Source organism: Miniopterus natalensis, chromosome 1 (genome assembly GCF_054644295.1).
Source record: "Miniopterus natalensis isolate mMinNat1 chromosome 1, mMinNat1.hap1, whole genome shotgun sequence".
Taxonomy (NCBI): domain Eukaryota; kingdom Metazoa; phylum Chordata; class Mammalia; order Chiroptera; family Miniopteridae; genus Miniopterus; species Miniopterus natalensis.
Genome location: NC_142081.1, coordinates 141,264,691 through 141,288,028, shown reverse-complemented (window position 1 = coordinate 141,288,028; position 23,338 = coordinate 141,264,691). Strand labels below are relative to the sequence as shown.

General features: G+C 38.2%; 1 protein-coding gene across 1 annotated transcript in view; it reads left to right on the top strand.

Annotated features, from left to right (window-relative positions):
- Positions 1-1,064: 1,064 nt before the first annotated feature.
- LOC107545488 (ankyrin repeat domain-containing protein 26-like) overlaps positions 1,065-23,338 on the top strand; it is a 52,574-nt gene continuing 30,300 nt past the window's right edge. Inside the window, exons 1-5 of the mRNA XM_087824220.1 lie at positions 1,065-1,288; positions 5,146-5,260; positions 5,423-5,596; positions 7,242-7,348; positions 11,764-11,844. Of these exons, the coding sequence (XP_087680346.1) occupies positions 1,065-1,288; positions 5,146-5,260; positions 5,423-5,596; positions 7,242-7,348; positions 11,764-11,844 (701 nt within the window). The remainder of the gene's footprint in view (positions 1,289-5,145; positions 5,261-5,422; positions 5,597-7,241; positions 7,349-11,763; positions 11,845-23,338) is intronic.

Genomic DNA, 23,338 nt, shown 5'->3' with positions numbered 1-23,338 from the left:
GGCCAGAAACCAAGCAAAAGGCTAGACTAGTGAGAAGTAGCAATGGACCAGATTCTTCATTTCAGAACTTTTAAGATCTTTATCATCAGGGATCCTAATGTTATCCACTTAATTCCGAGTAGAACTGTTAGGCGTTGGGTACAAATAAAGTCACATTTCTGATTTTTCTAAATAGTTATTTGGGATCTTGAAGTGTTCAATCTAGCAGGAAAACCTGTATTTTCTGGCAACTATCTCCTATACTTTCCCCCTTGAATTTTTTGGAAAGCTAAAGCTTTCCCTAAGATCAAGGGAGACAATCCTTTTTTCACAGGTCAGATGGAGAGGTAAAAAGGACATTTTAATCTTTCTGTCGTGTCCGTTGATTCTATTGTTGCAGAGCTGCCATCAAAACTGGGCCTCCTGGTCCTATGGTCATTATTCACTTTGCCCCTAGGCCGCCCTTGCTGACCCAGATTGCCGAGTTTTCATGTCGATTTACACTTGGACTTGAAAGGTACATTTAATTTTAATTTTTATTTATTTTTAGTTTAGCTACATAGGCTTGGATGCTCAGCCACTATTCCGATGATGATCAGCAACCTGCTCTGGCAGCGGGGCCGCCTGGCTTTAGTAAGCCACAGCCTGCCCCCAACACTGATAAACCTATGAGGAGCTCACTCCTTAGCCCAGACCCTCACCCAAGAGTTATCCTTTGAGCATCTTGTTGTTTGGTTTGGTTTGGTTTCTTTTTCCTGCAAGCAGGTGTTTTGGTTTGTTTTTTCTGCAAGCAGGTGTTAGTGGGGACCATTCTAAGCTGTCAGAGAGGTTCAAATAATGCTGCAGGACAAGATCAGACTTTCCCCTGTGTGGTCAGATAGGCACCCAAGGCCACCCTGCACCCTGCAGAGCGTCTCTGGGTGCCCTTGGCCGGCGCTCCCGTGCGCACGCGGGGCGCCGCGGGCGTTGCTCGGTTCCGCGATGCGGGCGCGAGGTTCTAAACCGCCCCGCGGCCCCGCCGGCCGATCCAGGGCGAGCGCTGCGCGGGAGGGGACCGCGCCTCTCCGAAGCCCCGGGCTCCCGCCATGAAGAAGCTGTTTCCCTTCCGGAGGAGGCAGGAGGCGGCGTCCCCGGGCTCCCCCAGCAGCGCGGGGCGGAGCCGCGACGGGGACCGAGGGCCCGGGGACCGCGCGCGACGCGGCGACCTGGGGGAGATCCACAGGGCCGCCAGCGAGGGCGACGCCGCGAAAGTGAAGGCGATTCTGCTGCTCCGGACGAGTGGCGCGGATGAGAGAGACCAGATGAGCCGGTCCGGGGCCCGCAGGCCGCGGCGGGTGCGGGGCGGGCGCGGGCGCGGGGCGGGCGCGGGGCGGGCGCGGGGCGGGCTCAGCCCCCCCAGGTCCTCCCGCGGCCGCTCGGGCGCCTCCGGGGTGGGCACCTCGGCGGGGTCGGGCGCTCAAGTCAACTTTAGAAGCAGCAAAACCAAAACTTTAGGATCCACTCGTAACTCCCCTGACAGAGCACTTTACCGACGACTTCAAATTGATTTAACTAAATACAAATATTAGAAACGAAATGAAGTATAGTCAGCATTTTATTTTTGCTGTTCACTATTTATACCTTAATGTTATATACTATAGAAAAGTGCATAATGAGAGAAATAATTCCCATCATAGGTAAACTTCGGGGCTAAAAGTTCTTTGGAGAAAATCCAATAAACATTTTATTATATCAGGATACACTGATGTACATATGTTCTTTATTGAGGGACCTCAGAGGTGAACTTTTTTTTCTTTTTAAGTTTTTATTGATTTCAGAGAGAGGGAGAGGGATAGAGAAATAGAAACACCAATGATGAGAGTCATTGATCAGCTGCCTCCTGCGCGCCCCCTAACTGGGGATGGAGCCTGCAACCCGGGCCTGGGCCCTGACCAGTCACCTCTTGGTTCAGGGGTGTCAACGCTCAACCACTGAGCAACACTGGCTGGGCTCAGAGGGGAACTTTGAAGTGGAAAGATGTCTGTGGTCTTGAATAGGAAGACTCATTTTCTCAAAATGTGTGCTCTTCCTATAATTATCAGTTTCACAAATCATATAAAATATGATTTTACATTTTCTGAGTTACACGTTATCTTTTATTGTTGTAATGAAATTAAGAACATTTTCGTATAGTAGAAAAAGGTTTACCCTTCTAGATATCAACAAGTGCTATAAATTTCCACAAATTATCTGTTTACTAATAGCTGAAAAGGCAGATAAATGATTGGAACAGAGTAGAAAATGACCAAACACCCAAATATGTGCAAGATTTTAGAACTTGATACTGGTGATATTTCATTTTTTTTTTTTTTTTTTTGTAGGAAAAGGTGAATTGCATACAAATGGTGGAGAAATACCTGTTAAATATTTGGAGAAAACTAGCTAGATTTCTGTTTCCCCCCAAAAAGTTCCAGATTAAAATTTTAAATATACAAAGTGAGAAAAGTACCAGAAGAAAACACAAATGCCTATTTATACATTTTCAAATGTTAACAAAGACTTTGAAGCAAGATTTCTTGTGGTTGATTGAGCAATATAAAAATTAAAACCCTCTGTCTATCAAAAAATAGTATTAAGAAAATATACTTGTAAAATATTTACAATATATGTGTAGCAGAGAAAAAAATGTCATTTACAGAGAAGTTTTTGAAATCAACAAGACAAAACCCTCTAATTTGAAAGTGGAAAGAGTCCTTTTTGCATATCTACACTTGACCAATGGACAAAGGAAAAAATATTTAGTGTCCCTGGTAAGAAAAGTTAAAAAAGGAGTGAAATATCATTTTCCACCCACAAAGTTTGTGAAGATGTCTTTATGCTGCTGCTTAAAGTTTAAATTACTTTTGGCTTTTGAAAATTTAGCAATTTGGTGCTAACTACCACATATATATAAATACCACATACATATGTATGTGTGTGTATATAAATATGTATATATTTTCCCTGTACCCATCACTTCTATTTATACTAAAATATCTTTATAAAATAATTAGATAAATTACATACAATTTGTTTTTTCTCAGAACTGCTTAAAGTAGCAATATATTAATAAGAAAAAATAAGTGTGATTATACACACAGACTATGGGGCTATATTAGCTGAAAATATATGAAAAATGTGATAAATTTCTTTCTGAGCATTTGTATTATAAGTGAAAAGTTTCTTTCTTAAAAAGCTGGTTTCTGCCCTGGCCTGGGTTGCTCAGTTGGTTGGAGTGTCGTCTTATGCACCAAATGGCCGTGTGTTTGATTCCCAGGTTGCAGGTTCAATACTTGGTTGGGGCGTATTCTGGAGGCAACCACTTGATGTTTCTCTCTCACATCCACATTTCTCTCTCTCCATCTCCCTTCCTCTTTCTCTAAAGTCAATAAAAACATATCCTCAGGTGAGGATTATAAAAAATAAAGCACCATTGTGAGGCAAACAATAAAAATCTGATTTCTACAATGTACATGTACAGAAATTCTAGTAAATATAATATTATTATGAATTAAATAATCCTGGGGAATGGCAGTAATATGAATCTTGCACAGATAAAAATAATTTCTCACTTTCTGTTTTTGAGGATTGGTATCTTCTGACAACTTTTAGCCTCTTTAGAAGTAAAGGGAATCTTTTAATCTGTGCTTGTAGAGTGTATGTATATATCTAATTGTACACTTTTTTTTTTTTACTTTATATATCTTTATTACATATAATATGTAAACTATTATAGATTAATCATTGTAGTTGTGTGCTTATGAAGGTCTAAAATATAAGTGATTATTACTGTTGCAGAAGTATCACTTTATAAAAGTTTTCTTTAAAAAACAGTGAACTCTCACTATGTTCATCTATTCTTTCAATCCACTTATACATGAAATATAACCTGGATACCTATTATGCAGCAGATATATTCTATTCAGGACCCTTTCAATCTATCTCTAATGCCCTTTTTATCCTTAAAGCCTTCATGTTCCCCAGTATGAACAAAGAGAAATTTAAAATGGAAGTATTAAGACCTAATCACAGTTGAAGTTTTTTCTCCCTCTCTTCAAACAAAAATTTTTTTGAAGGTAGAAAATAGTAAAAGATAACCTTTACCTGGCCTTTTGAAAATGTATAATAGTGTTAAATACTAATATTGATCATTGGAAATATCTGATTTCCATACAACCTATCCATCTAAATATTGAACAAAATGAGCCATCTCTAGTCACTTGAATCCCGAGTTTCCTTTGGCTTAAAGTTTTTTGAAAATCAGCATGAGAATTACTATTCTGAAAAAATTATTGTTTTGCTCTTTCAGTCCTCTTTTCCCCATAAGTCTATTAAGAACTAAAATTTATGTAAATGCCAACCACATGACTAGAACTACAAGAGATCTGTTGTTGTATTTACCATTTTTCACTTAATGTAAGACACCATGGAGGGTATGATGCCCAGTATTTTATGTATTAATAAGAAATTTTTAAAAAAATGCTGCCCATATAGTTATGACATTCTGAATTGTAGATTGCATTCCAGTGTCAGAGATGTAAAAGCTGAGAGAGTAAGCACCTTAGAATTATTGAAATACCAGGTGTTTTATGATCCTTAAAATAGATCTGCAAAGTCACTATAATGATATCATTTTACTTAATTGAAATATTGTGTTTGTAAAGTCATAGTAATAGTAATAATGATGATAATGCTATCTAACAATTATTGAGCTGTTTGTGTGTGTGTGTGTGTGTGTGTGTGTGTGTGCTAGGAACTGTAGTAAACACTTTGCATAGATTCTCATTCAAGCAAACAATGGTGTCCTGTGAGAAAACTGCTATTTTTATTCCCATTTTGTTGATAAAGAAATTGAGGCACAGAAAGGCTAAGTGATAGCTAATGCAACGCAGAGTTAAAATAGGATCAGATTCAAGTTAAACTGAATTCCAGGTTATTCTCTCTCTATTCAAATAGGCTTCTCTATTCAAATAGGCTTCTCCATTAATGTGGGGAGTAACAAGAACTAATAAATATTACACTATCTCCAGAAGAAAACTAAATATTTGCTTTGGAGGCATAGAGATCACACTTAATGTTTACAATTACATGAGTAATGATAGGTTTTGAGATAGTGCGAGTTCCTAAAGAGTCCTCTCGCTTTCATAGGACTGCTTTGCATTTGGCCTGTGCCAATGGCCATCCAGAAGTGGTGACTCTCCTAGCAGACAGCAAATGCCAGTTGAACCTCTGTGACACTGAAAACAGGACAGCTCTAGTGAAGGTATGTAGTAGCCAACTATGTCAACATGAGATAGATTTGGTTTAATTACTTAGAATAAAAGTGAATTTATCTCATTTAACTATAAGACATTGATGAAACTCATGGACTGCTTACTTTGAATTCCTAGAATTTACAGTCTCTTTCTTGGCATGATTCTGACAGGCTGTGCAATGCCAGCAAGAGGAGTGTGCGGCTATTCTGCTAGAGCATGGTGCCGATCCAAATGTAATGGACATCGATGGCAACACTGCTCTCCACTACGCTGTCCTTGGTGAAAATATTGGTATAATAGCAAAGCTGCTTTCATACAAGGCAACTGTTGAGGCAAAAAACAAGGTATAGATCAACTGACTTTGTTTACAAAATATTTGAAATACGTGTTTTTACTTTAGCCACAAGCAGTTTCTTTCTCACATACATATACTGAATGCGGTATATCAGGCCCTGTCATCATGGAATCAACTCCAAAGCCATTCAGGGAAGGCTGGAGAAATGTGGAATCCATGGAAAAAGCAAAGTTCTGTCTCCCAGCTGCCCTCCCACCCCAGAAGGAGGAACTTTCTATTAGTGCCTTGGAGCGGTTAATAGGCTCAGAGCCGACAAAGGGCTGAAGGACTGGGGTAGTGAAGTGATGGTGGGGGTTGTTACCAAAGAGATGATGAGGAGACCTCAGTTCTTGTCTTCTTGAAGGAAAGATTTCAATCAAGAGACAAAGTGTAGAAAAGCAACAATTTATTGGCCGCAGCAAAAATATACTTACTTAGAATGGTGAAATAAAGAAGGTGCATAAAAGAACAGGAGAGCCTAGGCTGGTCTCCTTTGGCTCACTGAGAAGTCAGAGAGAGAAGGGGACAAGTTTGGGGGCCTTGGAGACAGGTTCAGGGGGTAAATCCGGGACGAGTTGCAGCTGCCCATTGCTCCTCTCACGGGGTAGTTGCAAGTCTCATGGGGTTCCCTAGGAGAGGAGAAGGAAAAGGTGCTGGCATATTCCTCTGGGGTGGGCAAGCATGCTGGGTCATTTGTCCTGAGTGTATTTATCTCTTTCTTGCAGGCCAGAAATCTTAGGAGAGGTCTCAGGGGGGTGTTTCAATAGAATATTCATCAGCTTTCCAGGTGGGCTCTTTCAGGGTCGTGGTCTCCACGGATTGGTCAGGGCCAGGGTCGGATTCATTAACCAATGCAGCTGGCCCTGAGGTAGCCAGGGTGCCACCTGTCTGGTCTCACTGCTTATCTGGGCCTGGAGCTGAAATACAACTGTGGCCTAGATGTTATCTTTAGGGAGAAACACTCAGGGGGTCTAAACCACATGACCAGCTACATGCTAGGGGAGGATAGGTCACCCTGGGGACAAAGTTCTTGTTTTCCCAATTTCATCCCTTGCTAGGCATCCGGGGCTTTGTGCCCTGGTGAGTTTCTGTACCTGGCCCATCTAACACAAACCATTTACTTTCAAGTGTCCTTGGTTTAGGGAAGATAGGATTTATTAGGTGGCTGCAAACTGCTGTTTATCTGTCTCACTTTCCCTGTTCTGTTTGTCCTGGAACTTTCCTAACTTTTACTATGCTGTAATGGACTGGCTGCTATGTGGGCTGGGGCTAGGAACTGGGTGCTACAGGCGACAGGTGGCAGGGGGAGACCTGGTACCCAGCAGGGGGAGCTGGGTGAGTGTAAGTCTGAAGGGGAAGCAGCAGCCCACAGGCCATAAAATAAAGACAGAATAGCACGATAGATACTGTGATAGGAACAAAGACTATTGGAACTAGTACTGTACATGTTTGAAGTAAGTTTTGGAGAATGATGCTGCAGGTGATCTGTTGAAGAGGGAGAGGAGGGCATTTTAAAGGGAAGGAGCAGCCAGTGATAGCTTTTTATTTACTTTCTATATTATATGTTTAAGTTCAGGGGATCTTTTATAAGTTTTAAAATTCAGTTTGGATATATATAATTTTATAAACTATAAATTGTTTTTGCTGCTTTACAGGATGACCTCACACCACTTTCACTTGCTAAAAGCAGAAACAAAGAGCAAATGGTGGAATTGTTATTAAATAGAAGTGCAAGTATGCATGCAGCCAGTCAGATGGGCAGGTACAGTCATTGCGCCTTTTTTTTAACCTTGATATTGTTCTAGAGTGGTAGTACTCATTCAAGTCAGAAAGATTAATAAGAAAAGGGTTAACTTATAATGATACAGTGAAACATCAACACATCCTCAGGTAGAAAAGCAGCTCTCCTGACTGGGCAACTGGAAGAACAGTAAACCTCAGGATTCATAGCCATTTATAACATCGGCTGATGGCGTTTGCGATCTGGTCTTTTTGGTCATATGATTTTATATTAGCTAGAGGGATTTCATATTAGTTTTATAAAGTATAGACTCTGTTAGTTTACTTTATGATACAATAGTGGATTAGTCTCTCTTACAGGTTTTTTTTAACCTTTACTTGGTGTATAGTTTTCTTTAAGAGATGCATGTTAACCATAAATAGAAGCTGACTTTGTCTTTTGGATGACTCTTTGCTCTAAATTGCTTTCTTTGATGAGTTTCCCTAAGTGACTGTGAGTCACTGTTACCAGACAGAAGGCGCTGGTCAGTCTTTATCCTTTCATTGCTAGTGTATTTTGGTGTTTTTATTTTAATTGGCATGGGTGGAAGGAAGAAAGATAACTTAATTGAGTAAATTTATTTTATTTTAAATATATCTTTATTGATTTCAGAGAGAGGAAGGGGGAGAGGGAGAGAGAGATAGAAACATCAATGATGAGAGAAAGTCATTGATCGGCTGCCTCCTGCATGCCCCTGACTGAGGATCGAGCCCACAACCCAGACACAACCCAGAAACTTTTTCTTTAATGAAGACAAGTCATAGGTAGGTGATAAAGAAAAAGGAGATGGGCTCTCAATTCCCACGAGACTGGTTTAATGCCCAGCTTTCCTGCTTGCCAGGTATGTGACCTTGGGGACATTTTTTATCATCCCCCAATCATCTTTGCTGATATGAAAAGGAAGCTAATAATATACCCTTCAAGGGTGGCTGTGTGGAAGAATACCTGGCATTTAATTTAGTGCCTAGCATATGCTTATCAGCATCAATAACACTATGAATACTATTATCATAATAATTATTCATATTATTGTTTTAAGCCCGCCAAATAGCTTTTACTTACCTGACCTCTAGCTGACTTTGAAGTGCATTATGTCAGACTAGGAATAAAACAGGAAATTCTTCATTTAAATCTTCACCTACTTCAGGTTAGTGACCTCAGCACAGTTTTTTTTTTATCTGTTAGGGGACTTTGAATGAGCAACTTCTGCTATGTACTTACTCTTCAAGAGGGACAAGAGGCTTCCTGTTAGTTGCTTCATTTTAGCTGTGCAAGTAATATACAAAGATGAACACTTCAGTATGTAAGTGGTCAGTTCTCCACAGACAGATAGGGTATTAACTTGGTAATGTATATCAAATTAGCTGTTTAAATAATGTGATTGAAGTTCCTGAGGGTGAAGTGATCTCTGTGTTGTATATGCAGTCTTCAGATTTGCTGTAAATGATGAGTCCACAAATACAGACAGTCTTCTTCTTCAGCAAGCTATTGATGTGTTTCTCAAGATAACTATGGGTGGGCTGCAGAAGAAGATGCTTTTGTTAGTGGTTTTAATTTGTGTTTACTTTAAAATGCTAGTTATCACTAAACTGAGGTTTAAAATTATTTCATTGTTACTTTTTATCTAACACCTGAGATTTCATAGTTTGGTTCAGGCAGTTTGGGAATGGCAGTGAGTCTATGTCGTCAGCGAGAAGCCATGCAAAAGGCTAGATTAGTTAGAAGTAACAATGGACCAGATATCTCAGAATTTTTAAGATCTTTATCATTAGGGATCCTAATCTTATCCTTTTATTCCAAGTAGAACACCTATGCATGGAGTGAGAATAAAATCGTATCTTTAATTTTTCTAACTAATTATTTGAAATCTTGAAATGTTTAATTTAGCAGAAAAATCTGTATTTTCTAGGGGTTAGCTCCTAGATTCTTCCCCCTTGAATTTTTCAAGAACCTAAAGCCTTCCCTAAGTCCAAGGGAAACAACCCTCTTTCTCAAGTCAGGTGGAGAGGTAAAAAGGATATTGTATGTTAACCGTTGAACATCTTGTTTTGTTTCATTGGGTTTTTTTGCTAGCAGATGTTAGTGGAACCAGGTTCAAATAATGCTCCAGGAAAAGATCAGACTTTCCTTTCTCCGTTCTTACTAGATCTATACCACAAGGCAACTATGGTTTGGAGAGGTTGATTAATTGATCTAAGATGCCATAGTTAAAAAGTGGTTGACCCATGATGTGACCATGAACCTGCTTGGCTCCCAAATCCATTCTGTTGTCCCTCAACATACACTAATAAGTTCCTGTGTAGCACTGGCATTGAGATACAGATGTGAGTCAGATCAACTCAGAAGGTCAAATCTAACTGTGTGCTATTCTAATTTAGAGTTTTCTTAAGAAGCCCAGTTAGTCCAAACATTTGTCTAATATACTTGACAATTGCAGTGGCAAATAGTACTTGTTTTTCCCATCAAAGATTTTAGGGCACATTTCAGTTAGCTATGGCCACAGAACCAAAGGTTTTACCTAAGCAATACCTAATCAGGCAAGTGTTTTCGATATGCTGATATCTACTCTTCAGATGAATTATTTATCTGTAAGTAAAGAATATCTATGTATAGACCATGTAATGTTAGTTAAATTCAGTATGTATTAGAGGATGTTTCTAATTGATTTCTATATTTACTGACTTTGCAGTCTGGTTGTTCCTTCAGGCTAGTACTTTTGCCTAATTGTACTAAGTTTTTTCTTTTTACCCTTAGACTCTTTTTTTCTTCTCCCATGACTTTTCTAGATTTTTTACTTCTCTGCTTTTTTTGGTGTTTCTCTCATTGTGTTATTTTTTTCCACATCTGCCAGTTATGTATTCTCCATTTTTCCATAGACAGAATCAAAGGCACATAGAATTTCAGGAGTTTAAGGAATCCGAACAATTAATTAATCAGAACACCCTCTCATACTTTGACCCAGTTTAAAGTCCTGGCTAAGTGGTTGTTCACATAGAGAATCTGAAAATCAAATTAAAGTGACTCATTTGGATATAGTAAGTGGTGGAAATGAGCTGTAAATTCAGATTTCTAAGCCTAACACATTTCCTTCTTTATCATCCTGCACATGAGTGTTTTAATAATAGACAAATGAGGAGTGGGCCCTGTGAGTGCAGTGGAAAGAGGACAAGAATGGAATTCGCAGGTGAATCCCAAGTTTTATGAGAAATAACACTGGCTTGGGATAGAAATGAGAGTTTTAGGAAAAAGATCACAATATTGGGGTTTATGACAAGTTAAAGATAAGTTATACAAAGGAAAGCCACAGGATGTTGAGAGTTGTCTAGAAAGAAAGATTTAAATAAAGGGTTCAAGGGAATCCTGAAGTGGTTGATGCTCTTCGTTGAATTGGAGGAACTAGCAAAAATTCAAGGTTTCTGTAGAAAGATACTAAAATAATTTGAGCCACTGGAAAGATTCTTTTTATCGCAAACAAGACTGTGGTATTATCTACCTGGACCACAACTGAGAGGGTAGGGCTTAGATCTTCTCGAGTCCTAGGGGACTGGAGATTGCTGAACTGCATAGCTCTATAGCCCAAGACAGGTGGCTCCTCAACTCTACGTCTTCTCCCAGTTAGATGATGTCCTTCCCATATACTTGGAGGGCTGAGCTGTCAAGTTAATATAGAAGTTGGATAATTTGTAACATGCCTATGTTAGGAGTGGATGACTGATACTTTATTTAGCTTGTTTTCTAGGTGCAGGGAAGTACTCAAGAGCTCCTACTCTTGGTCATTTGAGCCCATTCTTGTCTGTGCCTTCATAGGCTGAAGATTTGAAGGTTGGAGTCTGCCATGGAGCCTGCAGAAGAGTGATCTGGGAGTGGGAATGCTAACAACATATAAATATGTTCTTTGACATTGGACATGTAATTTTCAGACATTTCAGGGAACTTTCTGTACAGTTTTAGGGTAAAAAGGAAAAATGGATTTGCCTAAATAAGTGATTTCCATGCTAAAGAATAAAGACTGCCATTTTTGACTGACATAGATTAGTCTTTGAACCAGGGTCAGATGATGGAAAAGGGACAGTGTGTCTTTCTACCTTGATTTAGGTCATCAGATTTGTTCCAGTTCAGGTAACAAAAGTTATGCCAGTGATTAATTGGATTTTCAGTTAAGGCTTCAGGACTTTTAGTGAAAACAAATTAATCTCAGGCTGTCACTTTCAATATTTTGGTTGTCACTTTCATATTGGAACTTAGAATGTGTCTTCATTAAATAGTTCCCAGGTTGGGAGAGGTTGGAGGCAGAAATAGATAACTAAAAGCTTTTATTAAACAGAGCCACATTTAATTATATCAAGGAGCTTCATTTAATATATAGTTAGCTGATCTTTCACTTAATTTTTTTGTTTCTTTTTTAAAGAAATGAACTCACTCATTTTTGTTGTATGTTTTTACTTTAAAGGCGTTCATCAGGTGATGAAGACTTCAAGGTAAAGTACTCTCTTGTGAAATTCATTTTTCTGCTCTGAATTTAGTTTTGTGTAGCACTTACTCTTAAAATTTAATAGTGGTCTACCTATCATTGTTTTTTATTATGTTTTTATTGATATTTTAGAGAGAGATGAAGGGAGAGGGAAAGAGAGGTAGAAACATCGATGAGAGAGAAACATCAGTTGGTTGCCTCCTGCACACCCCCTACTGGGAATCAAGCCTGCAACCTGGGTATGTATGTACCCTGACCGGGAATCAAACATGCTGCTTCTCAGTGCATGGGATGACCTTTAACCAACTCAGCCACTCCAGCTGGGCCTTATCATTGTTTTATGTGTGTAATGGGAAATTTGTCTTTTTTATTGTATCATCTTTTTTATATGACATTTCCAAAATAATTGAATCTCTAGAGACAGATATTAGATAAGTGATTACCAGAAACTATGGTAGGGGGAGTAGGGAGCGACTATTTCATGGGAATGGGGTTGCCTTTTGGGGTGATGAAATATTTTGGAACTAGATAAAGGTGATCATTGCACAACAGTGTAAATGTACCAAACAAATTCTATTGAAATTTTCACTTTAAAATGGTTAATTTTATGTTGGTGAACTTTGCTCACCAAACAAAAGAATACTGTGATAACAATAATCAATCAATAGAATTAAGATCATGTTACACATTTTAAAACAATCCAATGCCCATTTAAAATATGTCTTTTAGTGAAAGTTATACCAAAGTATAACATTACAAAATGTGAATTTTTCCAGGTGAATTTATTTAAGGCTGCTGTTTTCTTCTTGATTTTTTTTTTTTTTTTTTTGAAGATCTATCCACTGGTGTCAATGGGGTAGCAAAGTCTCCTATTATGATTGTTTCAGTATTTGCTTTATATATTTAGATGCCCCTATGTTGGGTGCATAAATGTTTATAAGGATTATTTCCTCTTGTTGGATGATCTCATTATAATGTAATTACATACTTTGTTTCTTGTTATAGCCTTTGTTTTAAATTTTATTTTGTCAGATATAAATATCGCTACCATGGCTTTCTCTTTGTTTGCATATGCATGAAATATCATTTGCATCCTTTATTTTCAGTCTGTGTGTATCTTTCATTCTGAGATAGGTCTCTTGTAGATAGCACATGTAAGGGTCTTGTTTTCATATCCATTCTCTACCCTATGTATTTTAAGCCATTTACATTTAAAGTGATTATTGATAGGTACCCACTTATTGCCATTTATTCTTAATTATGATGTCCCCTGCCTTTTTTCTTTTTCTTTATATAGAAGTCTCTTTAACATTTCCTCTAATACTAGTTTGTTGGTGATAAACTCCTTTAGCTTACCTGGGAAGCTCTTTATTTCTCCTTCAATTTTAAATGATAGCCCTTGCTGGGTAGAGTAGTTTTGGTTGTAGGTCTTCCCTTTTCATCACTTTGAATATTTTGGGCCAATCCCTATGAGCCTGAAATGTTTCTATTGAGAAAGCATCTGGAAGTCTATGGGGCCTCCTTATAGGTAACTATCTGTTTTTCTCTTGCTGCTTCTAAGATTCTTCCTTTGTCTTTAACCTTTGCCATTTTAATTATGAAACATCTTGGTGTGAGGCTCTGGGTTTCACCTTGTTTGGGAATTTCTTTGCACCTCTCACTTGTGTGTCTTTTTTCTTCACCAGGTCAGGGGAGTTTTCAGTCATTATTACTTCAAATAAGTTTATAAAGTTATAATTACTTCAAATAAGTTTATAATGATGCGGATGTTGCTACAACTCATGTTGTCCTAGAAGTCTCTTAAACTATCTCTCTTTTTTTTAAAAAATTCTTTTTTCTTTTTGCTGCTCTTATTGGGTGTTTCCTGCCACTTTGTCTTCTAAATCAATGATTCGATTCTCTGCTTCATCTGATCTGCTGTTGATTCCTTCTTGTGTGTTTTCTTCATTTCAGAATTGCAACCTTTATTTCTGACTGGTTCTGTTTTGTGGTTTCTTTGTCTCTTTTCATGCTTGCTGTCTCTTTGTTGAAGTTCTATGTTCCTTGAGCATCCTTGTAACCATTGTCTTGAATTCTGTATCTGGTAGAGATATCTTGCCTCCATTTCATTTAGCTCTTTTTCTGGGGATTTCTCCTCTTTTTTCACTTAAGGCATGATTCTTTGTCTCCAAATTTTGGCTGCTTCTCTGTATTTTTTTCTAGTGTTAGGTAGATCTGCTATGCCTTCCAGTCTTGGTATGATGGCCATATGTAGTAGGTGTCTTGTGGGGCTCAGTGGCACAGTCTTTCTGATCACCTAAGCTAGGTGCTCGAGAAGGGTTCACATAACATGCTACTTGTGTGTGTTATGTGAGCCCTCCTTTTGTAGAATCTTGATTGTTGTTGGCCTGTTCATGAATGGGGTAGACCTTCATGCTATGAGGATCTACCCTGACCACAGTGTACCAGCTGCTATATGAAGGCTGACCACATGCTGGGTAATTTACACCAGCATGGTCTGGTTCCTGCCAAGATCTCCGTTTGAGTGTTCTGCTTGTAAAGCTAATTGGGTCATGCTCTGAAGAATCCCGCTGGGTGTGTTGGTTGTGAAGCTTCTTGGGAGGGACTCTGGTGCAAGTCAATGCCAGGCGCTGCCTGTGGCTTGTCCTAGGCTACCTGTGTGGAGCTGCAAAGTGATCCAGTGGCTGCCTTTGCTGGGCCCAGGTGTGCCTGGGAAGGGCCAAGTTACACACCAATGCCTCCTTCCACCAGCACTGAGCCCAGGGGCAGGTGAGCAAAAGACCCAAGTCACTCAGAGATCCACCTTTACCTGCCAGCTTTCTGTTGGGCTCAATCACTGAAAAACCTTCTGGCAATATGGAAGGTGCATGAGGTAATTTCCCAGTGAGTCACCAGGTAGGAGCAAGTGGTATTTACCACACTGATACAGATTCAAACTCAGCTTTATTGCTGGGTGTGAGGCCACTCAGCAAAAGTCCCAGGGTACACCAATGTTAGCCATCACCCTCTGGGTACCCATGGACCTTTGGTTGGGTGGAGCCTCAGGGAGTCATCTGGATAAGGCCAGCAGAATTCATCAGGCCTCAAAAGACCAAGATTTGGCCATGTGATGACAGCTCTATGCTCAAGGATGGTAGCCCTAGTCTGGCCTGTGAGGGAAAAATGGTCTGCACCCCAAAGCCACACATTCAGTCTCTGACACTCACTGAGTCTGCCTGGACCGTCTCAAGAGAACTTTAAGAAAGCCTACATCCAGGCAGATGACTCCTTTGCAAGTGTGATCTGGCAGGACATGTGATATGGAGTCAGGATGGTGGGGCTAGTGTATGCTCCAGGTTGATGCCCTAATGAGGGGAGTGCTCAACCCAGGAATGATAGTGTCTGTTGGCAGTGTGGGAGAGAGACTCAGTACAGGGAGGAGACCCTGGGGGGCCGTCCCTTCAACTCTTTTCCCAGAACCAAAGAGAACTGTCTCTTCTCACAGGACTCCGGTTTGTTCTGAACTGCCCTTTTTTCATGAGCCCAGAGTGAGTGATGGGAATGAGACATGCATGCTGGCCCTTTAAGAGGGCTCCTGGTTTTCTAGTGGACTCTCATCTCTTCCTGGAAGATAGAATCCCTGCTGGTGTTCACGGCCAGATGTTATGTGAACTCCTCTCCCTGGCTCTGGTGCTCTGGGGCTGGGGAGCCCAGCATGGGATTGAGACCCACACTCCTCAGGGGGAACTTCTTCAGTTGAGATATCCCTCAGGATTCTCAACCACCACATGTGGGTGTGGGGCCGGCCCTTTTTGCATCGCTGCCCTTCCTACCAGTCTAGCTGTGGCTTCTTCTGTAAATCCTTGGATATAAAACTTCTGTTCATCTAGTCTTCAGTTGGTTATTCAGGTTGGTAGTTACACAATTTAGTTGTATTTTCAGTTTGGTTCTGGGAGGAGGTGAGTGTAACTTTCACCTCCTTTGCGTCCATCTTGGGTTCCCTCCTGACCCCCCCCAATTTTTTTTAATGCACTGTAGGGACTCACTATGTAAGACATGGTGAGGTGAAATATTTTAAGTGAGGAAGCCTTTATAACATTAAAATTCATCTACTAATTTATTTTTGGTAGATTTAGCATCTAATAAATTGTTCAGTTCAGACAGTGAAAGAATTAGGTTTGAGGGTTCATGTTTTTCTTTTAATTTAGACCAAGGCAAGTTATTTTTTACTTCTTAATTACAATCTAGTTACTTGGGAGTAGCTAAACATAGGTAAGAAGTCTAACAGTTAAATTTTGATTATATTCTAATTTTTCTTTGTCCATACTTGATTACTTAAGGGTAAAGTTATTTCACAAACATGTACCTCTACAGAAAAGACATCTGAAAACCAAAGCAAACAAACTAACCTTCCACTTTTGCATCTGGAAAAAATGTCTCAAGATCCAGAAATAAATAGGGAATGTAACAGAGATGATATTACATACTTAGGACATCATTTTATGCAGAAGTATGAGGAAATGTGGATCAAACAAGGTGAATTAGAATGGAGGAATAATTTACAACTTGTCACAAATGAATTAAAGCAGAAGTTTGGTGAAAAATACAACATCACTGTTTGTCCTGAGGAAGAGCCACTACATAACTCTAAAGAAGGAGCAAGCTTAAGACAAATGCCTTCTAATTTGGCAAATAATGTACTTGATTGTGAGGAAAAAGATGCATTTGGAACGTCTGTCTCTGCACCATTCCAAACATTTCTTGAAAGAAAAGAACCCACTCTTGAAAATGTGTTTCCATCGTATTCATACTTTGGGTCCCCAGAAGACTCTTCCTGGTCATCATCTTCCAAGTTTTGTTTAACTGAAAAGAAATTACACTCTGAAAATGATCACAAACCAGACACTGGACATGTTTTTAACAAAAATGAGGAGAGTTTTTATCATTATACAAAAACTAAGAAAGTAAGGAACCCAATGGTTATGTTTGAAGTGAAAGAAGACCAAGAGTTTGATATGCAGAAGACAAAAAATGTGAACCTAAATATCACTAGTTGGAAACGAGGCATCACACATACACCTCAGTCTAGTCATCCGAAAAGCCATTTTGATTTGTGGCTTGGACACTGCAATGATATAAAACACACAATTCAAGGAAAAAGGCATGATATTTCTACAGTTGCACATACTTATAAGGAAACAAAGCCAAATCAAGACTTGTTCCAGAAGCCATTATATGCAGATAATTGCAGTGCTGGTAACTGTAAAAGCATGAAATCTGAATTAGAAAATTCAAATTCCTCTTCATCATATACTGACAGTACACCTAAAGTATATGTAAATGAAGAATTACAGCAAGATCTGCAAGCGCTTAAGAATGACATAGACACGTTCAAAGTAGAGCTTCTGGCTTTGAAAAAAGAGAAAGTTCAACTTCAAAAAGAGGTAGAGGTACACTTGCTGCTCCTCTTTGTTTTTTCTCTTTATCAATTACCTAATTCATTCTGATTTTCCACTTCTGAAAAATGTTTGAGTGTAAAATGAGGTTGTCTAAATAAGTAATTGTGAGTATAAATAGATTATTTCTGTCATCTAAATAATAGGAATTTAGGAAAACATTTTCATGTTTCTTCTTTAGTAACTTAAAGTCTCTCTGTCAGTGTTCCCTATGAATTGGGAAATGATAAAAGTCTATTGGCTTAAATATAAATTACATTCCATGACCGAGAGAATAGATATAAACAAACATCCCCAGCTAAACTCACCTATTTGTGGGCTTTAGTGTGTGCAGTCTTCTGTGGTTTCCTCAAAGCCTTGGAACTTAGAATTCCAACGTGATCACTTTGAGATATTTTATTTATTTTATTTTACTTTTCGGTTAGTTTACATTAAATATTGTATTAGTTTCGTGTGTATAACATAGTGGTTAATCATATACTTTACAAAGTAGTTCCCCTAATATTTCAAGTACCCACATGGCACTGTACATAATTATTAAAATATTATTGAGATATTTTAAATAATAAACATATATACTTTCACATATATTCTTATCACTACTCTAAGATGTTTTTGCTGAGTCAAATTTTTATATTATGTTGTTCAACAAAGTATGGTATGGCCATAGAAAAGAATGAAATCTTACCATTTACAACAGCATGGATGGACCTACAGGGTATTATGCTAAGTGAAATAAGTTAGAGAAAGATAAATACCATATGATTTTACTTATATGTGGAATGTAAAGAGCAAAACACGTTAACAAACAAAATTAAAACAGACTCATAGATAACAGAGATCAGACTGATGGTTACCAGTGGGAAGTAAGTTTGGAGGACTGCTTAAAAAGGTAAAGGGATTAAGAAGTACAAATTGGGAGTCACAAAATAGTCATGCAAATATAAAGTAAAGCATAGGATATATAGTCAATAGTATTGTAATAAATATACAGCATGTCCCCAAAAATGTATATAGACTTTAATAGCTGACAGCTCAATTTTGAAAACAAAATGTATTTTAATAAACACTGCCTTTATAATTGTTCCAAGTGTGTGCATACATTTTTTAGGATACCTTATATATGGTGACAGATGAGCACTTGAAATATCAGGGGTATCACTCTGTAAAGTATATCATTGCCTAACCACTATGCTGCACAAGTGAAACTAATACGGAATAATATTAAATGTAAACTGTAATTGAAAAATTTTAAAAACATTTAAAAAGATGGAATACCTTCCGAAAATAAAAGCATGTTAAAATTTGACATGTACAATTTTTATCATATAGGTTGCATAAATTATTTGCGATAAAATCAGTATCTCTAAAGGTGAAAACTGAGTTTTGAGGTGTATTGACTCATAAAGATAGAAAAAGAATGAGATATTATTCTTCTCTAAAAGAAAAAGTCGCTGAGCCCTCCCATTAAACTAAAGCATCAAATTACTTTGCAAAAGTCTTTCTTAATTTATCTGATTGATGATTTTTTTCTGTTCATTTATCTGATTCAGCTTTATAGAATTGTGTTGTCTCTTTTGGTGCCATAAAATGTTAGGTAATGCCTCTTTAGGAAATTTAGACAGATCATTTAACCTTGGTTTTATTTCCACTATCAGTAAATATGGGGCTAAAGTCAATAATTACTTCTAGATCCTCTAGCTATAAGATTTTATAGTTATTGTATGGGAAATTTGGGGAGCATTACTCATTTTCCAGAATTGTACATTAACAATTCATCGCTTACACTCTGCTCCAGTGTTGTGGTAAACTTTGGTTCATATATTTTATGAATACCACCACTTTGTTGATACCCTCAAAGATCTTGAAGAAAAAGGAATTGTAAAAGGCAATGGGGGAAAGACTAGCTTCATGCAGAAAGAGAGGAAAGCTCCCTATTTGTTACTGAAACACAATGTCACACCCCCTAAATCTGGCTGTGTAATGCAAAACCGAGGTGGGAAAGACAAAGAGGACAAGTGTGCCTTTGTCTTTTTATTTCTCTATCTCTGCTGGACAAGTGGGGGAGGGCCATAAGGGGAATGTTGGGTAGCAAAGAGTGGGTGTGATGTGAATGAAAGCGTGAAATTGAGAAACTCCCTTTTGAAATCTTGGCAAATTCTGCTTCTTTACTGAAACAGAAATGAAGCTTAATTTACAACAATTTCAATAACCTGTCATAATAAAATTAAAGTAAGCACAAAAATATTTTTGTTAAACTCATGGAAATTAAACTAAGAGCCAAATGATAAAATTAATGGAAACACAAAAGTCTCTTTGATGAATAAAGTAATAACAATATTTTTAATATCAAACTTTCATCAAAGGTTGAAGAAGAAAAAAAGGAGCAGAAAATTAGTAAAATTAAAGTAACCAAAAACACATATAAAGCTGCTGGTGATGATGGCAATGGATTAATTCAGCAAAGAGATTGTGAACAAACTCATAACCAGCAATTTCCTATTATGGAAAATGAAGATTCTGATGGGTAAGCCCATAGCAGTATTTAACTGTAGGTAATTGTTATTTTCTATAAAAAATTTTAAATTTGAGCTAATATTCATGATTAACAAATTTTATATTTTTACTAGGGAGATTGAGATTGAACGTGCCTGGTAATCAGAAAAATGAAAATTAAAAACGAGATACTTTGAAATTATAATGATAAATATTTTATTTAAAAAATAAACAGAATTGGCAAATGGGAGGAAAAAGGCATTCTCATGCACTATTAGTAGATGAAATTGGCACATCTTTTTCAAAGGGTAATTGAGCATGTTCCAAAGTGTCAGATGTGTTATTCCTTTATCCCAGTAGCTTCACTTCTGGAACTAGATCCTATAGGGAAACATGACTTGTATAAACACACACACATTCTAAAGACATTTATTATATATTATTATGTATATAAAACTTACAACAGGTCACTATATGTGTTATATAGGTAATATGACATAGATGTTAAGGATATATAATACACATATATGCATTAAGGATATTTATATCAATATGTTACATATATACATATGTATGCTAAGGATATTTATTACAGCACTGCATACCAAAAATTTGGAGGTAGTCTAAATACCTATCAATAAGAAAATAGTTATCTCATAAAATAATGTAGTATACAGCCACTGGGAAAAATGAAGTTAAGTCTTGTCTATAGTATATTGATTGTTTCACTATTGACCTGTATTTAAAGCATTTGATTTGATGTCATGTTTTAAATAAATTTTGTTAGAATACTTTTAATCTCTGCTGAGTTACAAAAGGAAGTTATATGCTACACTGGCACTGTACGTTGCTACCATCAAAATTGCTAGTTATTTGATTTTTGTGTTTTGTTCCTAAACGTGACTGCTCAAATATTGAATCCTCGAATTAATCGGAAACCCAAGGGATTTCACAAGGCAATTTGTTCCACATGTTCTATAGAAAATTTTAATATATTGAGTAAAACCTATTAAAACACATCAAGGCATCAATCTGCTAAATTAGGTGTTGACAGACCTTTTCTACAAAGGGCCAGAGAGTCAATATTTTAGGCTTTGTGGACCATCACGTCTCTGAAATCTGTCACAGACAATAGGTAAATGAATGGGTATGGCTGTACTCCAATAAAACTTTATTTACAAAAACAGGCATGGGCTAGATTTGGCCTGCAGGCAGATGTTTGCTGACCCCTGCACTATAAATCAAGGTGCTCCTAATCCAGTGAATCTTCTTTTTAAAGGTACCCTGAGCACATGCCTTTGTCCTTTCTTTTTAAAGAGAATATATTTTAGTACGCACCACCCCAAATTTTTCAACAAGGACTTCATATTATACAATTTATGAAAATTCAGTTTACAAAGTAAGAATATCATCTGCAAGCTTCTCTCTTTATTACTGTTACACAATTTTTATATGACCAAGCACTTTGTATATTTGAGTAGCAGTGTAAAATACTCTAGAGTCGGATGATTTTCATTAAGCAAGAAATCCTTCTGTGGTCTTAGTAAGCATGAGAAAAATGATAATCAGGGTATATAATATTATATATCTAGAAAAATGTCATGGGGTCTTTTAGTTGTATAATTTGGTAATTTATTATTTAATATCTGATCTGGCATTTTTAAAACCATGTAGTGCCACAGGCACATAATTTAAAAAAACTTTTAAGTATTACAAAAATACTTCATAATCATTGTGAAAGATTTGAAAACTACAACTAAACAAGAAAATTAGATCGCCCACGATCATGCCATTTAGCTACCAAATCCTTAAAAGAACTATCTAGACAAGCATCACACGATCTCACATATATGAGGACCCTAATGAACAAAATAAGCTGACAAACAAAATAGATCCATGGAAGCATAGAACAGACTGAGGGATCTCAGACGGAAGGGGGGGGGCGGGGAATGGGAAGAGATTAACCAAAGAATTTATATGCATATATGCATAACCCGTGGGCACTGACAATAGTGCTGTGAAGGCCTGGGGAGGGGGGAGAGCAGGGTGGAGGGGATCAGTGGGGAAAAGGGGGATATCTGTAATACTTTCAACAATAAAGATACATTTTAAAAAAGAATATTAACTGTAATATTACATTATATTAACTGTATAATAAACTGACAGTCAATTCTCAAAAAAAAAAAAAAAGGCACTATGTATACTCACTGATTCTCATGTCCCTTCCAGGCACTCTTGAACCCACTCTAGTAATTCTCAATCCCACCTCTTCTCCAAAATTGGTTTTCTCATGGTTACTACTGTCTTTCACTTTAATAAATGTAGGCATAATTTCTTGGGCCTTGTTTTGCATAAGCTATCAGCAATATTTGATGCAATGTAAAACCCTCTTTTTTCATTGGTTTTCAGGGGAGAAAACGCGCTTAACCTGGTTCCCCCTTTGCGTACCTCGTTTGTCCTTTCAGTCAGCTTTGTCTGTCCTCGCCCCCGCCTTTGACACATGTGCGCGCCCGGGATTCCGTTTGTGCTCTTTTCCTCATGCCTTTTACTACTTTGTATATGCTAGTGACCTTCAGGTTTCTCTCTCCAGCCCCGGTCTCTCTCCTTAATTCCAGACCTATGCACCAGACTGCCTACCCGATATCCCTTTTTCAGTAGCTCCTGCGTACTGTGGACTTAAGATGTCCAAAACTGAATTACTATATTCTTTTTCATACATGTCTTTCACGTAGTTTTTTCTGTTTGAGTTAATGACAGCTCTTCCAGTTACTTTACCAAAAACTTGGTGTCAACTTCCGCTACTGTGTTTCTCTTTCTCTTACACCTCACATTGAATCTGTCAGCAAATCTTGTCAGGTTACCTTCAAAATATATCCAGAAGCCAATCACATCTTCCAGGACCAAGCCACCATCATCTCCTGTGTAGATTAGTGAATACCCGAACAACTGGTTTCCCTCCCTCCCTCCCTCCCTCCCTCCCTCCCTCCCTCCCTCCCAGCCTCCCTCTCTCCCTCCTTGCCTCTTTTCCTTCCTTCCTTCCTTCCTTCCTTCCTTCCTTCCTTCCTTCCTTCCTTCCTTCCTTCCTTCCCTCCCTCCCTCCCTCCCAGCCTCCCTCTCTCCCTCCTTGCCTCTTTTCCTTCCTTCCTTCCTTCCTTCCTTCCTTCCTTCCTTCTCTCCTTCCCTCCCTTTCTCTTTTTTTTACTTACTTTCCATCAGTTCCACTCTTTCAATCAATTCTGTTTAGATAAGTCAGATTATATCGTTCCTCTGCTCAAAACCTTCTAATTGCCTCTTATTTCACTCAGAGTGCACGACAGATTCTTCCTAATACCCAGAAGGCTTTACATAAACTGTTCATTTGAAACCTGTCTCTGTCTCTGATTTGAACTTCTATTATCTATCCCCGTCACACTGCTCCAACCGCACGGAATTTCTCACTGTTGCTGAAACACTCCAGGCCTGCCTCGGTGCTTGCTGCTGATCTGATCTGGAATGCCTCCCCCTCAGATATCCTCATGGCACGCTCTTCCCATCCCTTTAGCTCTTTACTTAAAAGCCACTTTTGGCCAG